Source organism: Pocillopora damicornis, chromosome 6, assembly GCF_964200805.1.
Source record: "Pocillopora damicornis chromosome 6, jaPocDami1.2, whole genome shotgun sequence".
NCBI classification, from domain to species: Eukaryota; Metazoa; Cnidaria; class Anthozoa; order Scleractinia; family Pocilloporidae; genus Pocillopora; species Pocillopora damicornis.
In genome coordinates, this window is record NC_142675.1 from 4,599,844 (window position 1) to 4,624,970 (window position 25,127).

Genomic DNA, 25,127 nt, shown 5'->3' on the forward strand with positions numbered 1-25,127 from the left:
ATTTCACATAAACAGTTAATATGAATAGAGTCGAAACTTGTATGCAGTAATTAATCTATGGGGCTGTGCGGAAATCTTACCGACGAATTTTGTCGCGACAATTTTGTTGGACAACTATTTTGTCTCCCGACACAGTCATGATGCTTTACTGACGGCACTAATGCGTCCTTGCTTTGCAGCCGGCAGCCGGTCATGCGTTTTGGCTGACAAATTTAGGAAAAACTTACTGGTGTTATTCCTTTGCTTATTGTTCGCGATGATAATTGCAATAAGGCATATTTTGTTTCTTGAGAACGCGAATGAGTCCGCTTTAATTCAGGTCAAGCCGCCTTCGAGCGTCATCAGTGTCATCGATAAATAAACTTTTGGAAGCTCGCTTCGGCCAAAATTTCCCAAGTCGCAACAAACCATCCACACTTGTAAAACGTCGGTGATGACAGAAATTTGTCTAAATAAAGTTGCTAGTGCGAATAGGCCCTAAATTATGACGGCTTGAAGTATATTTGCTTTCGGTTTTCATGGGCTTACCTTGTTTATTGAGGCGCAACAAAATGCGATTGACTGCACTTTGTCTAGCGTCATTTTTAAAGTAGTCTCTGTGGCGGCTGTTGAAAAGAACCTCTTCCTCGCTCCACAGTGATATCATATTCTCTGTTTCCTCATCTGAGAATGTATTTTTCGCTTTGGAAGCAGTCTTCGACTTTCCGGAGGCGACTTCCTCCGCCATTTTGACGCAAGAAAATTTCACCTTCCTCCCCTACTCAGTAGAAATTTGTCACAAAATACGTCATTTTCTATCAATTTCGGCTACGATTGTCGCAGCGTTTTAAAACATGTTTTAAAATCCTACGACATTTTTCGTGACGTGCACGACAGTCGTAAGCGAGTGGTAGGTTTGATTTACACGATACGATTCGTGTCGTAGGCCTGTCGTAAGCTTGTCGCATGCGACAAAGTCGTACCGTGTAAATAGGCCTTAACAGATCTAAGGAAAGTTATTTCACGGACGAGTCTTGAGCTTTCATACGCGCTCTCATCAGAAGTTTTTATTTCTATTCATTTCATGGCTCTCTGTAGCTATATAACGCTAGTTGGTAAGGTGGCCCCTTGCGGGCGATCTCCTGATTATCCTGGTCAGGTGGAATGCATTACACTCGAGGATTGCACGAAAGATGTAACTGGACATCTATCGACTCTTGGACTGAGTGCAGATGAAGGTTCTAGAACTGAAATGAAGCTGCTTTTAGCCAGAGCCAGTAAATATTGATTTTGTGTGTTTCCAGGTAACTTTACTGTACTTATGAATGAGTCCTGCAACAGATTTAAGTGGTTTTATATTTTTTAAAGGTGTTTTCTCATTTGAGCAAAAACATCTTACCCTGACTATTTGCCCACGCCATAGGGCAGACTTTGGCATACGTTGGAGGACTAGGAAAACCCTTTGTGCAATTCCCAAGGATCTAGCAACACATAAGTCATCGAGTGCCAAAGGAAGCAACCGTGTGGATAGCCGAAAATCGATGTATATTTTTTTGCAACTCCCACACATTTTAGTTCCAGTTGGGTCGCGTAATTTGAATTGCTTCTGTTTATAAATGTTCTCATAAAATTGTTTTTTCTCACGTTTATTTGTAATACCTTACACAAAAAAAACACTATAAGTTTCAACTTTCTCAAGCTAGCAAATTTTATATCAGTGAGGAAACTTTGCAATTTATATTGCCAACGTTTTTTTCTCGTCTGAGAAGCTGATTATCCATTGATTGATGACTGATTGATTACTTTATACCTAGGAATAGTAATTGGTTTGAGTTATTTAATTTTCCTTTTTTTTAAAGCAATTTGTACGCGATGCGACGAATTCATCTGCGGGCAAGTTGCAAATGAACAGACGCCGGTGGAGGGCGCTGGAGCAAGTATTGTGTCTAACCCTTAAAGAGCCTCGAGTAATGGTGCAGATACCTGAACAACAGACAATGGTAAGCTTCAAATATGAATTGATGATCTCAATCTCACTTGGTTTTTAAAAGGAAAAGAGTCATTTTTATAAGAGCATAGAAATTGGGAAAAAAATCGAGGAAGAAAAAACACGTGAAAAAGCCCTTCAGAAAAAGACAGTTGTTAATCTGGGACAAGGCTCCTTCGTTGACCAGTAAAACACACCGCTTTTTTTCCTTTTTTTTTATTTGAGGGGTGGGGAAGGGAAGGGGTGGTGCTATGCCGCACTTTGGTAGGCTAATTCCTGTCCCACATTTGTTTGTTTTCTGTATGTCCCGCAACAGTACCTAGTGCTTCTCTAACATGGTATTCTGTCGTGGGCTGCCTTTAAGGGTTACGCGTTGATGCAAGATAATTATTTCTTAGCTGTATGGCTGTCATATTTATATTTCTCTTATTACTTTTGAAGGTCCTGGACAAGGGATTCTGCGACCATCATTTTCTGCAAGAGATTTCCGTTCTTTAAAAGTACCGCCCACAAATCGTCAGGGGAAGAAAATGTGGCTGAAGAGATAGCTTCCATATAACGTGGCCAGGCAGCAGGGGTGTATTCATGTCCTCAAGACGGCTGCACTCATGTTTTTCAAAGGCTTTCAGCCTTAGAAAAGCACTTGTCGCTCGAAAAATGTAGCAAGGTACCAGAAAAACATTCTCTAATGGACTTGGCAAAAATTGCCTACAAATCATATTTGGAGGAAGGTGTGGGAAAGCTGCCATCTCTTCAAGCCCCTGTGCGACGGGAAGATTCTCGTGTTTCTCTGAAAGAAGGCTAGGCTCTTAGAGTAGTGAGAAAGGCTTACAGATTCAGTAAAAAGCAAAAGTCGTACCTTTTATCTAAATTTCGAATAGGGCAGACGACAGGCCACAAGCTTGATACAGAGGTAGTTGCTCGAGAAATGCGGCATGCCCGGGGCACCGATGGTGCACGACTAATCCAGTCATCGGAATTCCTGGCAACCACCCAGATCACCCCTTTCTTCTCAAGACAGAGTGCCTTAGTACGCCAGAGAGATCCTGACGAGGCTGATATCCGAGCAGCTCAAGAGGAGAGTAATTTTAGCGAGGCAAAGGAGACTGTCGTGTCAATACAACTTGACCATCCCTTGATCTACGGTCAGTACGATCTTTGTGAAATGGCGCTAAATGACTCTTTGAAGATCTTGAAGCTACCCATGTTGCAGTACATGTGTGCCTCGATATTCCATCAAAGCCCATGCGTAAAAAGTCCCCTTACTTGGCTCTACTGAAAGAGATTGTCAGCAAATGTACTTGCCAAAAGTCATCGTGATGCTGACTTTCTCTTTAGTTTAGCAGAATAGAAAAGTGAGGAAGAAACGAATTAGCGGTGACTCGTTCCTATTCGTCAGTTGCTAGTTATCTCATTTTTATAAAAGCACGTAAAGTAATTAGAAGTTCTTCCGTTTCGTTCTGTTTTTCTTTTAATTATGCCAATGTTGACCCTCACTTTCATTTTATGGTCTTCATATCGGTAATGAAGTTTACTCATCTGGTAGCCGACACATGCAAACTGACGGACGTGAGAGTGTTCAAGCTACATTTCTTTCCGCTCATTTTGAAGTGCGGGATTTCTCTCTCTAATTTAATTTATCATTATTTCATTTGCGGTTTCTACGCGGGTATGTTTCAGCACCCCCGGTACGTTTTCAATGGCGTTACGTTGCATGACATTGATAATTACAAGGATAAGAAGAACTGTCATCTTGCATTTAATTACTTTGAAGGTCAAAAGTCGCCTTTCGATGTATTGACACCTTCAGAAAATGAGTTCCCAAAGTAAAATATAAAAAAATATCTTATTTATCAGCATGGAATCAAATACTAATCTACTAAGTGGCTTCTCTCGAATGTATCTTTTGCATTACTTGAATATGAGATGGTGCTAATGTAATATGTACTTCACTTGCAGACTTTTAGCCCAAAAATATTTTGTAGAACCTTTTCAAATATCTTACGGAATAGTTTACTTGTCTTTACATTTTCCAAGCTACAAGCCGACACAGCGAAGACCGGATTTAATTTGGAGATTTAACAACTCAGTATGATTAAATTACCTTGTTGTTTGTTTACACACTTTGCATCATTTTTCTCACTCAAAGTCACAAACATTTCTGCCATTTTCGAAGGGAAGCAATGCGATTCCGGACATCACACTTTTCGCAGTGAATGGAAAATAGCAATATTTCACGAATATGTTGTTGAAAATCCAATATATGTGGTACCAGGTACATTTTTTTCGCGTGAAATATCACCCATTTTTCGCCGCCATTTTACTCGGTCTGTGAGGATGTTCTTTCAAGGGCTTAAATAATCCCAAAATCGATGTGCCCCAAAAAAGTTTATTCGCTAGAATTGAATAAGAATAGCTTTCCTAATATCGTGTAAAGTTTGGTGTTGATTGATTACATTTTAATCCTTAAACGGGGCTTGGTTTTTGCAGTTAATTTTTGACTGTGCGTCATGCGGAGCCTGAGCTCCGGAAGCCTGAAAACCGCGTTTTCAGATTTTGGCAAATTTATGAAAATGTAAGAATCGCTGAAACTAAAAAACATGATTTTTGAAAATAGTTTATAAAAGGGTATCTTTGAGCAAAATATGAGCAATTCACCAAAATGGTCGTTGACGGACGATTCTCGATCCTGTCAGGCAGCCATTCTTAATAGTTCTAATTAATACCAGTTCTAATTTAAAGGAGAAAGTTATGAAAATAAAATAAAAGTTGTCTGTACCACAAAGCATGCCTAGGTAAGTTCACGGAGTTATAAAGTTCTCGTAATGGTCGGGCCGCAAAGTTTTTTTCTGTAGTTACCTTTTCTATGGCACCTACTTCCTAGCTATGTTAGTTGGATCAGTTAAGAACGCCTCACTTTTTCAAAAATTTACCTTAAATTTGATCGGTTTTGCGTGTGTGATTTAGGCGAACCGATAAGGTGTCATTCAAGTATTCCTGTTTCCTTGATTGACACGTGATGTTTACGAAAGTTGCCTCGATAGATAAGATAGAGTTAATATACATGGCTGTGGTATTTGTTTTTTGCTGAGTTCCGTAGTTTTTTGTAAATTGTCCTCCAAAGTTGTATGAAATTAAAGTCTTGAAAAGTGTCACGACAAGCCTTCGCTCGAGTGAAATTTAATTTCCATAAAACTCTGAAAAATAAAGAGATCCGATCAAACTGATTGTGGTTTTAGTATAGGTACATGAATGTCTTACAACACACAAGAAACGAGCGAAATCCTTGTCTCAACCAAAATCGACCGGATCGCTCTTACAGAGACACTCTCTTCATGGCTCTTGTAAGATAGATTATTATGCTATAAATCCTATGTCAATTTGCATCTGAACAAGGAGTGTGGATGCAGAATTTTTTTTTAGTGAATTAGCTTTAGTTCTCGCCAAGTTTTCTCTTTTGTGCCTGAATAGAAAGCAAAGAGACTTTGCGTACGTTTTTGTCGTCAAAAAAGCTGAAGATAAATAATTGGGTGGTCCCAGCTGTTCAGTGTCAAATTATTTCGCAGATGCTGGTTTTGAAGATAATTTTTCAAAAAAGCATTTTCTATATTTATTGTATAGCGCCACGCAAAAAAACTTTTATTTGGCAGCTTGATTTCCTGTTTGCAAACTAATACTAATAACGTTACAGTCCATCAAAAATAGTTATATACATGTGCCAACAGTGTCTTCAATATGTCATACATTATCTTTGGTGTTATTTTTTATTGTACCGGATATTGAACTGAGAATAAAAGGTTAGTTATAACGAATATTATGTTATTTTTATCGTTTGTTTCTGATAATTTTCGTTATTGGTATAATACGAATAAATGTAGGAACCGTCCAGAAAATTTGAAAATACTAATCAGAAAAACTATTTCTGAAAGTAATTTTTATCCATCGGGACGGAAAACAAATGAGAAGATGACAAATAAGAAACACTTTCGACCTAAAAGCAAACAAACAACAAAGGCCAGTATTTATATATTTTAAGGATGGGAATACTTCTATGCAGAAATGCTTAACCATCACTTCAATACTAAGATTTTTTCACAAGGGTTATTTAAGGAGAAAATTAAAATGCCCTGCTGCATTCCTTTTCCTGTTTCCAGTATTTCCGTTCCTGTTCACAGCTTCAGTGACGTCCTGAAATATCATCGACTCAACCAAAGTGAACTTACTTTAAAATAAAAAAGAAATTTAAAAAAAATTTTGTTTCCTTTGAATTCACAATCGATTCCTTTCACCACACCCCAGGTTGGTATCGAATAAGATTTTAGGGGGCCATGGGTGTTCCATTCACTGATTGTTTATTCAGTCATAACAGTTTTATCTTATTCAACTTTAGCAACTGAAAAAACAGGAACTTAAGATGAAACCAGATACCAAGTGGATTGTTATGACAGTCCTCTACGCCATCACGATGCTCGTAGCGTTTGCAGGGAATAGTTTCCTCATCTACATCGTGTGGAAGAAACCTGAAGTCAGATCACTGACAAGCTTTCTGTTCGTCGACATGGCCATCGCTGATTTCCTTGTAACCTTGGTAGTGATGCCCTGGTCGATTTCCACAATATATGCAGGTGGTTTGTGGATGATCCCGGGAGTATTTGGAAAAGTCATGTGCAAAGGTGTTGTATACATTGCTTATGTCACTTTAACAGCATCCATCCTCTGCCTGACTTGGCGATCGACAGGTACTATGCCATCGTTCATCCCCTCCGCCGCCATCTTTGGTTTCGAAAGCCTAAACTAACCGTTCCATTTATTTGGATCGGTTCACTGGTCTTCATGTCCATTTTCCTTGTTATTCAAACCGTGGAGGACTACAATAATTCTTCCTATTGCACGCTATCTGTTTACATCTTGGGTGATCCAGATAGGGCTCTTCGAGGAATATACCTGCTGCTTTTCGTCGTCAACTATGTCATCCCCTTGATCGTTATTTCTTTCCTGTATACCATCACTGCATGGAATTTATGGTTACATGTTACACCTGGAGTGAATACTTTGAGAGGAAATCGAGCGCAACTCGAAACCTCCAAGAAAAGAGTGGTTCGGATGCTCATTATTGTTACCTGTGCCTTTGCCCTTTGTTAGCTTCCACCACAAGTGGTTCACATGATGCAAATCATTCACGCATTTAAGGCTCCCCTACATATACAGCCGATTGTCAGCTTTGTGTGTTTTTGGTTTGGACACGCCAACAGTGCCGTTAACCCATGGCTGTACATTTTTCTAAGCACCAAGATAAATACTGCATTTACCAGGATCGTCAGTAGAAAAAGCAGCCGGTTGTCTTCAAGTCTCGCCATCAAAACATCAGATGCCGTCTTACCACCTGAAGATGAAGCAATCCAGAAAGAATCAAGAATATAATCTCTGATAACATGAAACTTTTATTAACAATTTGGTAACTGTAAGATAGAAACTCGCTTAAAACGAATTTGTGCATTTCTAATTATGTAATATAATACAAACACCTATATACGGTTTCATAAAGGTTACTGTAGTAACTGAGTAATTTCATGAGAAATTGATTATTGGAACTAATTTCTACAAGAACCGTTCCGTGTATATGCAAACTGTTTTCGTGATAATGATTTAATTTTAACTAGTTCAGATTATAATAAGCTGTTTTGAAAGGAGATCTGTAAGAGCCTTCGGTTATGACATACACAATTAAAGCAAAAGAAATGCTTATGGACCAAGAATCGTCTCATTCCGTTTAGAGTGGAGCGCGATAACCACTTGGTCGCCCGATCTCCTTTAAGGTTGTAACATTAGTTCTTTCTTTTTCCTCTAAATTTCTTCTGAAATAATACAATCTTGAACAAAAAGAAAAAAAACCAACAACTGAAAAGTAAAAGAGAAAATGAAGCTAATATTCAGGGGCTTGGACATCTCAGAAGAGTATAGAGAAATAGAGCTCAATTTTCAGAACTATCCAGCAAATTTTTTGTTGTTGTCGTTGTCAAACGATGTATTTCACAGTCATTACCAGCGATCTAGCTAATAAGCGAACTAGCTAATTAGCGCGCGCGAAAAACGCAATTCACCTGTCTGCTATATACTAATTTGGTTTGTTTATTCATAATTTTCTCATTGATACTAACTAATCGTTCCCTCACAGTTTTCTTTAATTCTGTTGCACACGATGTTAGTTTCGGCTGAAATCCAAGTGAGAACTCTGGGTAATGGGGCGTTCATTTTGTTTTTTAGGTTTCAAGTGTCATATGGACAAGATGGGGACAATGACAAAAAAATGAGATTTTTAAGGGAAGCTCGGCAATCCCTCGACAGAGTACCAAAAGAAAATATGCACTTTATGTAAAAGCGAGCAAGCAGCTGGGAACTTGAAAAGAATAATCTGAGACTTCGTTAAGAATTTGAACATCAGACCTTCCCATAGTGCCTTAAACCACGGAGCTGCGTTACAAGCCAGTCCAGCATAGTGATAAGATCGTCAATCAATACTTGCCTGAATATTCATCAGAAACTTTCGAGGGGGGAGGGAAGGAGACCCTCAGTAGGTGGAGCGGGAACACTCGCCTTCTCACATGTAGTTGTGGCCTCAGTTCGACTCCCCAGCGATTCTGACGATACTTGTGGGTTGGTTACTGTTTTCTTTTTCTTTCGCCATTCTAATTTTTCTCCCAATATTGATAACATCTATATAATTTTTGGATTATCCAGAAAAAATAAGAATCCCCGTGAAGAAAATAACCGCGATTGCTGTTGGAGAAGAGTTCGAAAAAAAAATACAAAACAAGGAACGTCTCAGTAAACACGACGAAACAAATATCAAATTTCTCAAAAAGGCCATCGATTGCATACCTCTGGCAAATGAAGATGGAGCTGATTTTTAAAATAATTATCGCTTTCATTTTAACCCTTCAAGCGGGCACTTTATTTTTATAGCAGGAAAGAGTGATTGGGAATATTGTTTTTCCGAGGATGGCAGCGACAATATAACCTGTAAATGTGTCCGCAAACCCTCGCTGATGTACCTCTGGAACAAAGGCACATTTGGTTTTTCTAGTATCACCTTGTTATTGTTTCTTGCTGAAGTAATCATCAAGGCATTTAGGTCTACTTAAGTGTAATCTTGGAGAGCTAAATAAAGGTTTTATGTTTCATTTATAGTTGCGCATTTTAGAGCCCCAAACACATTAGCCAAAGGTACCGGTTCAGTTAATTTCGTTGCGATGCACAAAACGCACTGCCTTCTTAGTTCCCGATTGTTTTGTTCTGAAAGCCGCTCTTGTAGATTAAATTGTTGAATAGCAATAAGAAAATACAGGGAGATTTTGGATGCGACCTCCCTTTGAAAAGGCCTATTTCAGTTTATAATTAGCTGTTTTGGAAGGAGATTTGTGATGGGAATATTACTTTTACGAGGATGGCAGCAACAATATAACCTGTAAATGTGTCCGCAAACCTTCGCTGATGTACCTCTGGAACAAAGGTATATTTGGTTTTTCTAGTATGAGCTTGTTGTTGTTTCTTGCTGAAGTAGTCATCAAGGCTTTTAGCTCTACTTAAGTGTGATTTTGGAGATAAAAATAAAGGTTTTATTTCTCATTTAGTCGTGCATTTTAGAGCCTCAAACACACTAGCCAAAGGTACCGGTTTAGTTAATTTCTTTGCGGTACACAGAACGTCATTGCCTTCTTAGTTGTCGCCAGATTGCTATGTTCTGAAAGCTGCTCTTGTAGACTAAATTGTTGAGTAGTGATAAGTAAATACAGGGAGATTTTGGATGCGACCTCCCTTTGAAAAGGCCTCTATGGAAAAAGAGAGTGTTGTGAAGTGCTATTACGATTCAAGGTTTTTTAAGGTTAGCATGCAAAGATTGTGCCAGTCTTACCGCCTTACAATAGGTTTGACTGTTGTCTCTCTCTTCTAGTTGTTCGATTACTCGAACATGGATTGTTGTTTCTGAACTGGTCTGGTCGTGTTGAGTACTTTATTTTGAGTTTTTTAATTTCAATCGTAAAATGTTTAGCTAATTATTGTATAGTTGTTGTGCGAGTCTTATCAAGTTCAGAAGCCCGCAAGGTCGAACTCGTAATTTTACTTTAACAATATAGTTTGTGCTGAATCTATTTTTCAGGCTTGTTTCTCGAACAAAGATGTTCGTCGGTGGTCATGTTTGGATGTGTTTAGTGAACTTGTATAAAAAATACATTTGACGGGGTCAGAATTTTGAACAAGGGGTTAAACTCTGCAAAGACAGTCAGCACATTACCCACATGTTCACTAATAAGGTACTTTAGAGAGAGAAACAATTTGGTCAGTTATAGATAAAGAAGAAGAGAAATAAGAGTCTTGGTGTCTCCTGATTGTGTGGGTTTTCTCAAAAGCTAGTTTTCCTTGTCATTGCATCTTTACAGAAGGTTATACAATGGACAACTAAAGAAGTTACTCAGACACTCAATTACGAGACCATTGCCGCTACTTTATTTGATTATTCATTACAAGAAATGTGTAGAAAATCCCTATTTGCAATGATGCATGGCTTTGATATTTCCTCCTCCTCCCCTTCCCCAGGGCTGTCCACAAGTTCCCCCAATTTTCTCAAAAATTTGCTCCAATTTTCTCAAAAAGTTGCTCAAAAGTTGCTCCAAAACTCTAAAAGTTGCTCAAAAGTTGCCCCAAAATCCAAAAGTTGCTCAAAAGTTGCTTTCATTTTTTTAGTGTAAGAGATTGAGTAACAACTTAAATAAAGATTTAAGGAAGAGATTTCACTTTGCATAGATACTGTATACATAATTATATCATACTGAATCATCAATTTTATAAGACTGAGTCTCTCTCAACCCAAATCATAAAAATCTGATTCTCTGTATGAGCTTTCTATTACGATAACCACGTGATTGTATTCGAACGAAACAAACTTTGCTAATATGCTTATTAGATATTTAAATTTTCTCTGGCATATACGAGTTTATGTGGTATAAAAACGATAGTCTTTCAATATTTACATCTTTGCGGATGTAGTGCAGAGCACTGTCCCTGTTGGTCAATGTTTTGCACCACCAGCTAGTCCTCTACAGACATATAATTCAAGATTTCATGCGCGCTTATTGTCATTGTAACGTAACATGACCGATGTTTCCACTGTTTCCTCTAATGCTGCCTCTTGCTGCTTGCTAAATGCATTTTGCAGCAGGTTCAACACTCGTTCAGCTGATGCTGAACTAGGCTGCACCAACAAGATCTTTTTGACTGCAGTAGATCAATTTGGGAGAGCAGCGGCATGTGTAGCCCCCCCTGTACATTGCCTTCCTCTGTTTCAATGGCTGCACCATCAGCAGTGGCCAGATCCAGATAGTTTGGCAGCTCTTCCACAAGCTGTACAACTTCTGCATCAGTAATGAAACTAAATTGCTTTAGTTCCTGGACTGATGCAGCAGTTGAATGTAGTGCTTGCACCTGTATTGGGCAGCATAAGCGTGCAGCCTTAAATGCACGGACAATATTATGGAATTGCACATTGAATTTCTGTTGGTAAAAGCGGAAGCCTGGATTGATACATGCCTTTGCTTGAGCAACTAACTGTTTGTACAATGCCATATTTCTACCTGCATGTTGGCGAGCTTTGGCCTCAGTGTTTGGATAGGATTCAATGGCTATTGCATGTGCTTATGCGGACAAACGCTCATAGCAAGTAAATACTAAGGGACAATCCCCCTCAAGATAATAAGTTGCTTGAACAAAGTGCTTGCCCGCATCAATCATAGCAGCAAGCTCAATGTCTAAGTCTCTAGCAGTAACTGGATCATCAAAAATCTCCAACAGGCTTGCACGGCAAACAGGAGACAGGTTATCATTTTCTCTTAGAAAGGGCTCAACATCCCCAAAAAACTCCATGACCTGATTGCGGACTTCCCATTTGCTCCACCATCTGGTTTTGAATGAAGTTGCATTGCTGTGCCAGTTCTTGTCCTCCACAACATCCGAGAAGCTAGCCTGAGAGAAAACAAGGTGTTCCAACACCTAGAAAATGTGTCTAGGACACTAAATTCAAAGTGTTTCCCAACAATATCGATTGTGTGCGAGTAACAGATGACACTAAGAATATTGGGGAAGGAAAACATGACTTGACGCAATCCAGCTTCATATACTGATGCACCATCTCTCATTGCTGCTAGAAGATGGTTTGGTTGCATTCCATACTCCACAGCCAGGCACTGAATCAGCCTTTGAGCAAGCTCATCCGCATTCATGTTCTTGGCTAGAATTTCTAATTTGAGAAGCCTCTGCTGTATACTGCAATCTTTGTCAATGAAGCGAACGATAATTGCCAACGCTTCTCCAAGTCTGGTGTTCCCATCAAAGATCACAGAAAAAGCACTGTTGGCAGCTATTTCGGATTTCACAAAGTCTATCTCCTTCTGACGAATCATGGGAGTGAATTCTGTTAGATGGTTCCGAGATGTCAAGCGATAACCATATTTTTCAAGAAATGGTCGCAAACTGTCGACTTTTAACAGGGGAATACCTGCCTTCAGTAGAGTTTCCACAAGCTCATATCGATAGAGCATAATGTCTTCAGGTAATGTGGATGCTTTTGCTCCTCCGCTTGTTTTTGCAAGAAGATCCTTGATATTTGGATCTTTCTCCTTGCTTTTCTTAATATTCTCCAGCGCTTTGATGTGCTTTATGGATGATACGTGTTTCTTGACAGAACTTTTTTTTAGAAAGAGTTTCTCTGCAGGCGTCACATCTTAAATTTCCCGACACTGTGGTTAGGCACTGGTCTTTAAACTCGTTCGCTCTATCCCACGCGGACACATTTGGATCGACTGATCCACGCACATTTCTCTTCTTTTCGGCTGGATTAGTCTGCACTTTTCTTTTCCGAGATATACTGGCTTTTTCTGGAGTACTTAATCTAGCTCCAGCACTAGCAGCTACTTGTAAAGGATCTGAATCTTCATCATCTTCACTCGAGCTCAAGCATGGATAATCACTCGGCTCCGCCATTTTGAATTTTTCAGCACATCCGCTGACCACCTTTGGCTGCTACCACAAGCAGACCACTAGGGGAAAAGTGCTTTTTGTTTACAAAAGGTATTTTACGCAAAATCATGCATACAAGCAACTGATGCTTTAAATCAGAACTTGAATGGGCGTTTTTTAGTTACAAATTGCCTTAAAAAAGCAAGAAAGTTATTCAAAAAAGAAAAAAGTTGCACGAAATCCGAAAAGTTGCTCGAAGGACTAAAAGTTGCACCTAATCTGAAAAGTTGCTCAAAAGTTGCCAAGCAACTTATGGACAGCCTTAACCCCCCAGGCGAGAAACTGATAGAGGGCCCATTGTCTTTGGCTGGGAATCGTCTGTGGAATTTGTGTGAGTTGATTAGCAAGAGAGTGTTGTATTTTCTTGTAATGGTAATGAGGGGAAACCCTTTTCACGAAATCAGTTCATCAGAAATCAATGTAAATTAGTTGAATTTGTATTTCACAGATGATCGAAAAAATCAAGAAGAGTCTGCTTACAAAGTGAGAGAGCTAGCGGAGCACCGTATTAAGCGCCAATTGTCCAAGACAACCGAGGGCCGGTTGTCTTTGGTTGGGAATCGTCTGTGGAATTTGTGTTATTTGATTAGCAAGCGAATGTTACATCAGTTCGAGACAATCATGTTTACCTTCTATAAATAGTTCCTCTTGAATTGCTCTCAGTAGGTGTGCAGACAATTTAATAATTAAACGCTCTTTGCCTTTGTTCGAGTATAATTTGAGAGTATCATAAGTCTATTGTTTTGATTCTTAGCCCCTGCTATCCAATTTACTGATCAGGAAGCAGCCCAGCCTGGGAATAGATATATTTTTGTCAACATTTTATTCAAGGTGCAATTTTAATCCACAAGAGAGTACAAATTATATATCACTGAACTTTATATACTATACGAGTGTTAGCTGTGTTTGATTTTTATTACCGTACGTAAGCTTACAATCTAACTGAGCGTGAAAATCTTTAAAACTCGGAATGTTTATTTTGTTTTTCCTTTGAGGAATTTCGTATCTGCTCACGTTTTAATAACGCAAATTACGGCGCCTGGTATATTTACAAACCTTTGTTTGATTCTTCTGTTGCTACTTGCCGGCTCGCTTCAGTTCCGAAATTTCACTTTCAATTATCGGAAAAAGCTAAAGAGAAGTTCCGGAAAAGGTCGAACATAGTACAATTGGCAGATGGCGTGACAGCTTTAGCTCAGCTCTATGCTCTATACTCTCATAGAGCACGCTCTTTCAACCAATGACAGCGCGCGTTATATCCGGACTTTATTATAATATAACATAGCGCGCGTGCTTGCCCTATATAAGTCCTATTGAGCTGCTATGAACAAAATCTTTATTTACGCACACCCATGTGTAAATAAGATGACGTGAGCATTTTTTTTCACCTGGCTTCAGAGTTCCGTCCTGTTAAGTTGCAATGCAGTTATCCTTCTCTTTGAAATATGGAAGAAACCAGCGAAGAACTGCCCAATTTTTCTATCGGCATCGACCTTTTAGGTCCTTATCCAACAAGCAACAAAAATGAAGCCGAAAAAAACTCGCAAGTTGCACGTTTCGCAAATTTGTCGGAGGACGAGCTGTAGCAAATTTTGGCTGAAAAACATTCACTGGAAACAAAAAAGTCACCAATTGGTCATTAATGACTTTAAAGGTAAAATTTCCGCTTGTATTGTTGTTTTTAAATTTGTTCAACCTGTGGAATAAAGTACACAGTTGTTAATTTGGAGTTTACTAAAACCAAAACAATCACAATTGTAGTCTATCACAATAAAAGGCTTCTTCGCGCAGATCCTTGTTGTCGCTCTGTTTGTTTTTAAAGAATTTGCTCATGCTTTTAGCTGTGCGTATATCGAGTTATGGATGCACTTGAGATAATAACGTAACGTCAGAAGACCGGTGTTCTACTAGTTTACTGTTATGTTTAGATCTAGATAGGAAGCGCCATAGTGTACTGCACCATTACCTAAAAATAACAATTTGGTCATCATCAACTATCTGTCGTGGTCTCCATTTAGGGCAGCAGAGGTTTCCATATGTCAGACACGTTCACCTAGACTGTAGGCGGTAGATATAATCCAATGATCAACAATCATTGTCAATATGTGTTTTGGCCTTCGACTTTACAAAATATTCATTTACTATGGGTTTCCTCATTTCTTGTTTACAAAGCGTTATCTATCTAAAATGGAAATTTTAAGGAAATGTTCTACTTTAATTTTTTATAAGGAAGAGACTTTTATCATTCTATTTTGTGATCAGCATTTGTCATGTTCTGCTTGCATTTAAATACTATCCTGAATCAGGTGTAGTCTCCAGAATCACGTTTGAATCTAAACTATGATGGAACTTGTAAAATAACCATCGATGGCCATCTTAGATTAAAAATTTGAAATACGTCTTCGGGTCAGTGAAAATAACGAAACCTTTACATTTGGGATTTAATTGGCAAGGAAATTGGGGATTTAAGATCCAGGACTGTAAATATTATAAATGAATGGGGAGACCAGATATGGGAGTTTCGTCAGTTGGATTCGAAAAGACAGATCGGAAAAGCTAGATAAGATAAATTAACCACGGAAACATATTTTTCAAAATTCGGATCACAGGTCTTAACGAAAACTGTGTTACCACGCAATACATACCAAATAAAAAATGATAACTAATTGAACATTTCTCAGTTATCTTGAAAACTGATAAGTCTTTAAAAAATATCCACAGTGATGGCGTAGGCATTCTCACGTAAAAATAGTAGCATATAAAAAACCAAATATATTTTCAGTAATTTGTATAAAAAAAAGGGTACGGTATGCTACCACGCAATCAAAACAAAGTAGGAAAAAAGATTAAAAATGAAACAATTTGAATTGAAGTAATTCGAAATTGAAACTAAAAATTTGAGAGACAGATGTCATCAAGGTGTTTTGGTTGAATTTTATGCAGCGATCACCATGCTTGAATCTTTACGCATCGTGGATTCACTGGCCTCTCTTTTTAAAGTAAGAAACATTTCAAAAGTGCAAGCGAAATTAAAAACAGGTTTGTAAAAACATTATGAGTGGAAGACAGATTTGATATTGGTAATTTTTACCTATTTTTTTAGGATCGTATTTGTGTGATAATTATAACTATCCTGTCAAGTTGACTCGTCAGCGCGTAGAAAGTGTCTCGAATCGGGAGATTGTTTAAGGCAAATGTTTTGATTTAGAAATATTTACTTTTTTTTCTCAAGTTATTACTTTCCGTGATTTTCCATAACTTGCCATTAGATGACAAGCCAGGTTTTTAAGAGAAGAAGACAATAGGATTGGTTCCGTACTGCATACAGTCGACTTTTTACTCTTTTGATTATACCGAGAAAAAAAAAAACAAAACAAAACAAAAAAAAACGGAAAACTTGACGAACTAATGCTCGAGTCCTCACCTGCTTATAATATTATAATATTTCCTTCGCCCCGCCTGCGTGAAAAATGGCTTAAATCTTTTTCCAGAAACGTTTTTGACTGATCTATGCGTCCGATGCAGATGTTAGCAGACGTTATAATTTGTATATCTTGGGAAGAGAGGAAATAAATTTGTAGATGGTCGGTGCCAACAACAGCAATTCGTAATTTCAAGTTTTCCACATCTTCGTGGATGCGACGAGAGTTGTAGGAACAAAACGTGCCACACGAAGCACGGCCTAGTTTGACACTGTGAGTTACTACTGAAGAGACCCACAGCAATATTTCTTTGTTTAAATATTGATTATCGGAATACAAACGAGGAGTCTGTCCTCCAGTTGAACATTCGTAAAAACTAATCCAAATGAGTGTGATTCATCTTGTTATACAAAGCTATGGCGGAGTTAGTATAACGAGTGTTTATCAGGTGTATAACTTAACAGAAAATGCTGTCAGACATAGAAGTCTTTTTCGTATTTTTGTTTTCTTTTGTACCTATGCCCTCTAGGAAAAGGTGGCCTCGCTGGCTTTACGAAACTGCTCGAGTTTATTAAAGAAAAGGAGATAAATGTTTTAGCAAAAAATTTCAAATTTCAGTTGATTCTAGAAATCATTACGGAAGTGCTGGTTGATGGAGAAGTTAGGTAAAGTTTCTTTAAATCAAAAAGAGTATGCCATTGAAAGATTTCGTTAACACTTCCGAGTCAATTTATGATAATGAAAGAAAATACCCCAATTTTTTTTACTTGTTTCGCCATTTCTCTATCTGAAGTTGAGCAGCGTGAGGAAGTTTATAGGTATTACCAATCAAGCTTTCAGAGCAGGGAATGATTTTGTAAGTATCCGAAATCGGTCAGGTGTTCGGTCACACACACTTTAAGAGGTTGGCTTGCGGAATCTTAAGAGTTGGTTACATCACGTAAAACCTTTCCATATAAAAATTACAATTTGAAACTTTTTAATTTTGATGGTTTTATTAATTATTATCGGCTTAAAGCGTCTGAAAGTCGTGATAATAAAATTGTCTTTTGTCTGTTTTTATTTTTTATTTTTTAGCATGAAAAGTAAGACACATGCATGCATTTGTTCGGAGCCAGTTGAGAAGTGATTTGGTCTCTGAAAAATTCAAGCACTCGACTTCTTGGAAAATTCAAATTTATTATCTACAGATAAACATTAACTGTAGGGAATTTTGGATCAAATGCATCTATTACTGAGGCATGACACAAAAAAGTTAACACGAGGACGTAAAGTGTGAAAAAAGTGGGATGACATCCCCGAATAATTTCCGACTCTATGGTTTTCCTTTGTTCTGAAAAACCAGAAGATTCGTCATTACAGACATAAATGCAATGTTTGTTTTTCTAAACCGATGTACATGAGAGTTGTAATCCTTTTAACCCTCCTAACTTGAATGTAGCTAGGTTAAAAATTGATCACGTAGGCATGGTCGTTTGATACAAGCACTTTAATCGTCGCTTGATACGAGCGCATTTCCTTCGCACGGTTCAACCGTACCTACAATTTCCAGGCATAAATTCATTGCTATAAGTTGCTATATAGACCTAAGACTGCAAATTAATCGACTATTCCTCGTTCTTTCATCCACTGCAAAGCCAACCGAGCCACCACATATATAGACCTAAGAGTAAACACGGACATCCATTATTCCTTGTTCTTTCATCCTCTGCCGAGTCAAACGAGCCACTAGTAAAACCACCAAAGACTTGACGCGTATGTTCATTATTCCTCATTCTTTCATCCACTGCCGAGCCAAACGAGCCTCTAGTTACACTCGACTCCCGTTATTGCGAAAAACCTCAGGGGGAGATTTTATGTTCGTAATAGCGAGAGTCAGTAATAGCGGGGTAATACAAGAGAAAATAAGTTATTTGGTCTCAAAACATATGAAATAATATGTAACTACGCAAGCATAAAGTTTCTAGCGTGGCATCACGAACCGGATAAAGATTCGGCCGCAAGCAGGAAATAGTAATAGTAGTAATTTAGTAGTAGTAATTTCTGTATTTTCTTTTATCGTAGTATCGCTTTGCATTATGTGAGTCAGGATTTTGGACGAAGTATTTAGGTGTCCCCTATAGCGGGAGAAAAGACAAGTGAAATGTTTCGCTGGGTGGCATGAAAGTTTCCGCACCTCAGTAATAGCCTGAGTCCGTGGTAAAAACGGAAGTCTAATTCAGTCATTTCTTGATGCGTTTCACTGGAGCTCTCGTCGCAATGTTGAGGTGTCCGTAGGGCGAGAGTCGACTGTAAATGTTCCCTCAAGATTGGCCCTGTATTGCGAAGATGCACCCATTATTTTACTTAAGAGGCGCTCGTAGATGATTCGGTTTGATGATAGCGTAGAGTAACAGCTCTGAACCAGTTTGCTCGTCATCGAACTTAACTTTCTACTTCTAAAATCAACGAGTACACCAGTCAAACCAGTTGGTTTTGTCAACTGATCGAAGGAAGATTCCTCGCAGCTAACTTGGTATTGGCAAAAAATCAGGCTTTGCTTACGAACGAAATTTATTGTCGAGTGAAGTAACAAATCGAGTCAGAGTGGACGTGTTTGTTTGTGTTTGGTCAAAGCTAGGACAGAGTCTGGAGTTCAATTCACTATTCTCTTTTACTAATTACTGTCATCTCGCTAGCGCAGAGAGGCGGACTTTGTACAGTTGTCAATTTCACTTGAGCTTAAAATGTCTTCTCCCGCGTTGTCTTGTGTCCTATCAGATCTATCACATCTAAATTACAGATGCCCGTGAAGAGTCTGATATCTAATCATAAAATCAAAATTCTTTCTGGGATGAGTCATAAGTCGATCGCGACTGAATTACGAATGATCTTTGCTGATCTCTCTGTTGTTGGTTGTCTATTGTCAAGAGGGTCTGGGTAGGTCACTATCTGTTATTTTCAATGAATTTCTTTTTTAGTATCTTAAAGCAAAATGTCTGTCGTCTCAGCTAGCGACCAAACGGCGAGAGATCGCAGCCCTGTGCATGATCTGCGCGGTTTTGTCTGTTTTCGTAGGAGTCGTTCAGTTACCTGTGGTGATAAACCTGTGTCATTTCAACTCTGCATAGCCACATTTTATGCTATTTCTTGTGTCTCTACCATGGCTAGAAGCTCCTCCAGCTTCGTTTACCATTGCACAAATAAATACAAGACTCAGAGCAGCCCCTCTGCAACAACTTCCGCTTGCTTTCCAATAAACTAACTATACAGTAATAGGAGTATCCTGCTCGAATCTCCAACTTCACAAGTACAGATCGCGGGGGGGCTTCTAGGTCAGTTTTATTATCTACGTGGGCATCGTCGCTTGACACTTTTCGTCGCACTGTTCAACCGTACCAGTTCATGCGTCTTTTTCATTTCTCAGCCATCCTGTGATATGAGATAGGCGTCATTTCATACATTGAGCTCCAGTGACTATCACACAGTATTTTTACAACTTAAACCTCTACCCTCTGTGCTCATTTTTGCTAGCATTTTAAACTGAGCAAACGAGGCAGCCACAGGGCTCTATGCCAAAATGCACTGAACCTGGTTCAGTTGTGGATGGTAAGTGATGCAAGCTTTATTCGTTTGATGTAATTTGATCATACCATGAGCTTATCTTTTTTGTGGAAATGAAAATGTCGCTGACGATATATATTTTGATATCAATGCGACATGATCTTAACGAAAACTGAAAAAAAGGCTGTATTACTAAACTTGAATGTTCAGGAAATGTAAAGCTGCAACGCGCCGCGTCAAAGCGCTATTCCTATTCCCTGTCAATCCACCATCCATGAAACATATATTGAACTATTTTATAAACAGTTAGGCTGATAGAGACTCTTGAGGAAATATACTGGACCTTTAAACATAAAGGCCAAAGTTGACTACAGATTATTGAGGTCAAATTAAAGAAACAACGATAGGAAACTATATCAATTAATTCATGGAAGAGAGCTTTTCGTTTGTGCTCTATTAAACAAGTATTTACTCGGGCACTGGGGCGTTAAACTACCGCGTTTTATCGAAAGACTAAATCAGCAAATCGATGTCGGATTTCCATTAATAAAAATTAATATGGCACAAAGAAAATTTAGACAAATTTATAGTTTTGGTTCTGGCGTGGACTTTACTCCAGTTGTTGCTTCGCTTCAAGCATATATTCTTCTGAAAATAAAGTAATTTCATCATCCGCTATTTCAGCATGACAGCGCGCATTGCAGAGCCGTCTCATTATTTCATTTTTATGAATCTGTCGAAAATACGTGGGATCATTTGCATGCAATTAAACTTCGATAAGAGGGCTATGAGGTAAAAATAAAATTGACCTGAAGGCGACGGTTCCATAACGGAATTTTGACATTAAAGTGATCCGAAATGTGGCGGGTGCTTTCCCATGATTATGCAGGCTATGAAAACACACTGTTGGAAAACAAAGTTATGAGGAATTTGTCTCCATTTTCTGCGCATTTTTACGGTCAACCATCATAGAATTCGAAATAACAAGCCTTACGTTGCAAGACGCCGTTGACTTAAAGTTAAATTATCATTTCTTTTATTAAACTTAATTGCATTTTATTTGCACAGTGCATAATTTTTTGTCGAACTAATAGAGCCCACGGAAGGTCTGTCATTGATTCACAGCTGCTCATGATCAAGAACAAGCCGACAAATTCACAAAGAAGTACAATGACATACGTAGAACATAATTTCGCAGTTTCCCCAGACTTCCTTCACTTTCATACATTTTCCTACATTAAAATTGTTCATTCTATCGAAGGCAACTTTCTCTTTTGTTCGTCACGCTGTTCGTGAGACCACGTGGCTAATTACTCACTAAAATGAGTTTTAAAATATGGAGTACCTGCCTTAAGACTCGCAAGAAAGTACAAAATCTCTTTTTTGAAATATATCTTGAATTTCGGCACGTAAAGAGAGTTTCCTTCTTGTTTGTTAGTTTTTTTATACTCAAGTTTATGAATTAAAATCAACGAGGAGATCTAAAGCAAAATGGGATTATTTATAGAAACGGACTGTAAATGACATGTGACATGTCCTAATTCGATGGTAAATGAATAATTCTCCTTATTCAACATATGATGGGCTTAAAAAAATATTATGCTTTTATGTAACCTAACGCACATTTATCATATAAGGCTCGCTTTGAAGAAAAAATAACTTATAAATGGTGTTCATAAGTTTGACATCTTGACTGAGCTCTAAGTGGTTTTTTTTTTGCTCTTTAGAGCGGAAGACGTAAGCCCGTGTTTATGTGCCTTGCAAATTAATATGAGGCATGTTGGATTTGAGATCCATTTGAGAAGTCCCTCATGCAAACATTTATGTCTGATATTCCTGTCCGGCTGTCAAGAAGAGATGCAACCGAGACCAGCATTAATATTCATAGGAAATAATTTTGAAATGGTTAAAAACAGAAGTGATCAGGAATAACTTCTTTAGTTCATCAGGGCTCCTCAGTCTCGGGCCACTGAATTCTCAAACCGTTGGACAGGGGAAGCAACCTTATCGATCTCCAAAGGTATACCGTGTTTCTTATTTTAGATCAACCTGAAAAAACGCTTGGATCAGTGCGGTTGAAATGTAAAATTTTCCTTTTTTTCAATCTTCCTTTAGTACTAAGAGGCTACAAGTCTATTTGCTGACAGCGGACTTCAGTGCATTCTATCGCAGGTGCGTTGAATTGCCATGAGACGTTCAACGCTTCTTAACTCATAATAACTTGGAGGGAAAGAAGTTGACTTTGTAAGGCGAATATATAGGCAGATTGATTTCCTGTTTGCAAAGTAATACTAATAACGTTACAGTCCATCAAAAATAGTTATATACATGCGCCAACAGTGTCTTCAATAAGATATCATACATTATCTTTGGTGTTATTTTTTATTGTACCGGATATTGAACTGAGAATAAAAGGTTAGTTATAACGAATATTATGTTATTTTTATCGTTTGTTTCTGATAATTTTCGTTATTGGTATAATACGAACAAATGTAGGAACCTTCCAGAAAATTTAAAAAAAAAATTCGAAAAACTATTTCTGAAAGTCATTTTTATCCATCGGGACGGAAAACAAATGAGAAGATGACAAATAAGAAACGCTTTCGACATAAAAGAAAACCAACAACAAAGACCAGTATTTATATATTTTAAGAATGGGAATACTTAATACTTCTATGCAGAAATGCTTAACCATCACTTTAATACTAAGATTTTTTCACCAGGGTTATTCAAGGAGAAAATTAAAATGCCCTGCTGCATTCCTTTTCCTGTTTCCAGTATTTCCGTTCATGTTCACAGCTTCAGTGACGTCCTGAAATATCATCGACTCGACCAAAGTGAACTTAGTTTAAAATAAAAAAGAAATTTAAAAAAAAATTTGTTTCCTTTGAATTCACAGTCGATTCCTCTCACCACACCCCAGGTTGGTATCGAATAAGATTTTAGGGGGCCATGGGTGTTCCATTCACTGATTGTTTATTCAGTAACAACAGTTCTATCTTATTCAACTTTAGCAACTAAAAAAACAGGAACATAAGATGAAACCAGATACCGAGTTGATTGTTATGACAGTCCTCTACGCCATCACGATGCTCGTAGCATTTGCAGGGAATGGTTTCCTCATCTACATCGTGTGGAAGAAACCTGAAGTCAGATCAGTGACAAGCTTCATATTCGTCAACATGGCCATCGCTGATTTGCTGCTAACCTTGGTAGTGATGCCCTGGTCGATTTCCATAATATATACAGACGGTTTGTGGATGATCTCGGGAGTATTTGGAAAAGTCATGTGCAAAGGTGTTGTATACACTATCTATGTAAATTTATCAGCATCCATCCTCTGTTTGACGTTCATAGCGATCGACAGGTACTATGCCATCGTTCATCCCCTCCGCCGCCATCTTTGGTTTCGAAAGCCTAAACTAACCGTTCCATTTATTTGGATTTGGTCACTGGTCTCCATGTCCATTTTCATTGTTATTCAAACCGCGGAGGACTACAATAATTCTTCCTATTGCACGCTATCTGTTTACATCTTGGGTGATCCAGATAGGGCTCTTCGAGGAATATACCTGCTCCTTTTCGTCGTCAACTATGTCATCCCCTTGGCCGTTATTTCTTGCCTGTATACCATCACTGCATGGAATTTATGGTTTCATGTTGCACCTGGAGTGAATACTTTGAGAGGAAATCGAGCGCAACTCGAAACCTCCAAGAGAAGAGTGATTCGGATGCTCATTATTGTTACCTGTGCCTTTGCCCTTTGTTGGCTCCCACCACAAGTGGTCCACATGATGATGGTCATTCACGCATCTAAGGCCCACCTACATATACAACCGATTGTCAGCTTTGTGTGTTTTTGGTTTGGACACGCCAACAGTGCCGTTAACCCATGGCTGTACATTTTTCTGAGCACCAAGATAAATATGGCGTTTATAGGGATAGTCAGTAGAAAAAGCAGCCGGTTGCCTTCAAGTCTCACCGTCAAAAGATCAGATGCCGTCTTACCTCCTGAAGATGATCATGAAGCAATCCAGAAAGAATCAAGAGTATAATCTCTCTCACAACATGAAACTTTTATTACCAATTTGGTAACTGTATGATCGAAACTTGCTTCAGTAGGATTTGCGTATCACTAATTAGATAATATGATAGAAACTCCTCTATACGGTTTTATAAAAGTTACTGTAGTAATCCGAGTAATTTCATGAGAAATTGATAGTTGCAACTAATTTCGAGAATAACCGTTCTATCAGCTGGTAAGAATAAAAAGGGGGATACGTTGCAGAGTGAACTATAGGAAGAAGCATACTGGCATTGTTTCTGCGATGTTTGAGGCAGTGTGGTGAGAGTGCTGAACTAGTGATCTGGTGGTCACGGGTGAAAGCCCTCTACCTTATTACTCGCTGGATTTGTTCTCGTCTCCCTAAGGTCGATTCCTCAACTCGCTTTGTATACAGCCAACTGGTGTGCCCCCTGCTGGCTGGGATTTTTAAACATTATGATTATTTACAATGTCTGTTTCCCAATTTGATTGACATGACCATGAAAGCCCCATGGAGGAATTGGTCAAAAAGGAATTACTGACATGTTTATTCCATACTCAGGCTAGCGTTAATTAAGTGTATTTGCATACCGTTTTCGCGATAAGAATTTAACAAACTGTTTCAGTTTATAACTAACTGTTTTAAAAGGAGATTTGTAACAGCCTTCGGTTATGACATACAATTAAAGCAAAAGAAATGCTTTTGGATTAAGAATCGTCTCATTCCGTTTAGAGTGGAGCGTGCTAATCACTTGGCCACCCGATCTCCCTTAAGGTTGCAATACTTGTTCTTTCTTTTTCCTCTAAATTTGTTTTGAAATAATACGATAATAATTTAATTTTAACTATTTCAGGTTATAATAAGCTGTTTTGAAAGGAGATTTGTAAAAGCCTTCGGTTATGACATACACAATTAAAGCAAAAGAAATGCTTATGGACCAAGAATCGTCTCATTCCGTTCAGAATGGAGCGCGCAAACCGCTTGGCCACCCGATCTCCCACAAGGTTGTAATATTTGTTCTTTCTTTTTTCTCTGAATTTGTTCTGAAAGAATACAATCTTGAACAAAAAAAAAACAAAC

The 25,127-nt window shown here is 38.4% G+C and overlaps 1 protein-coding gene and 2 pseudogenes across 1 annotated transcript; 2 read left to right on the forward strand and 1 right to left on the reverse strand.

The window, feature by feature from the left end:
• The first annotated feature begins 6,170 nt into the window (after positions 1-6,170).
• On the forward strand, positions 6,171-7,387 carry LOC149043548 (G protein-coupled receptor 83-like; annotated as a pseudogene).
• Positions 7,388-10,995: 3,608 nt separating this feature from the next.
• LOC149043549 (uncharacterized) lies at positions 10,996-13,000 on the reverse strand (annotated as a pseudogene).
• A 9,923-nt stretch (positions 13,001-22,923) lies between these two features.
• Positions 22,924-24,754, forward strand: LOC149043550 (G protein-coupled receptor 83-like). The gene has a single exon (XM_089210326.1). It carries the CDS (start codon positions 23,040-23,042, stop codon positions 24,054-24,056), a length of 1,017 nt encoding a protein of 338 aa, XP_089066452.1. The 5' UTR covers positions 22,924-23,039; the 3' UTR covers positions 24,057-24,754.
• The last annotated feature ends 373 nt before the right edge of the window (positions 24,755-25,127 follow it).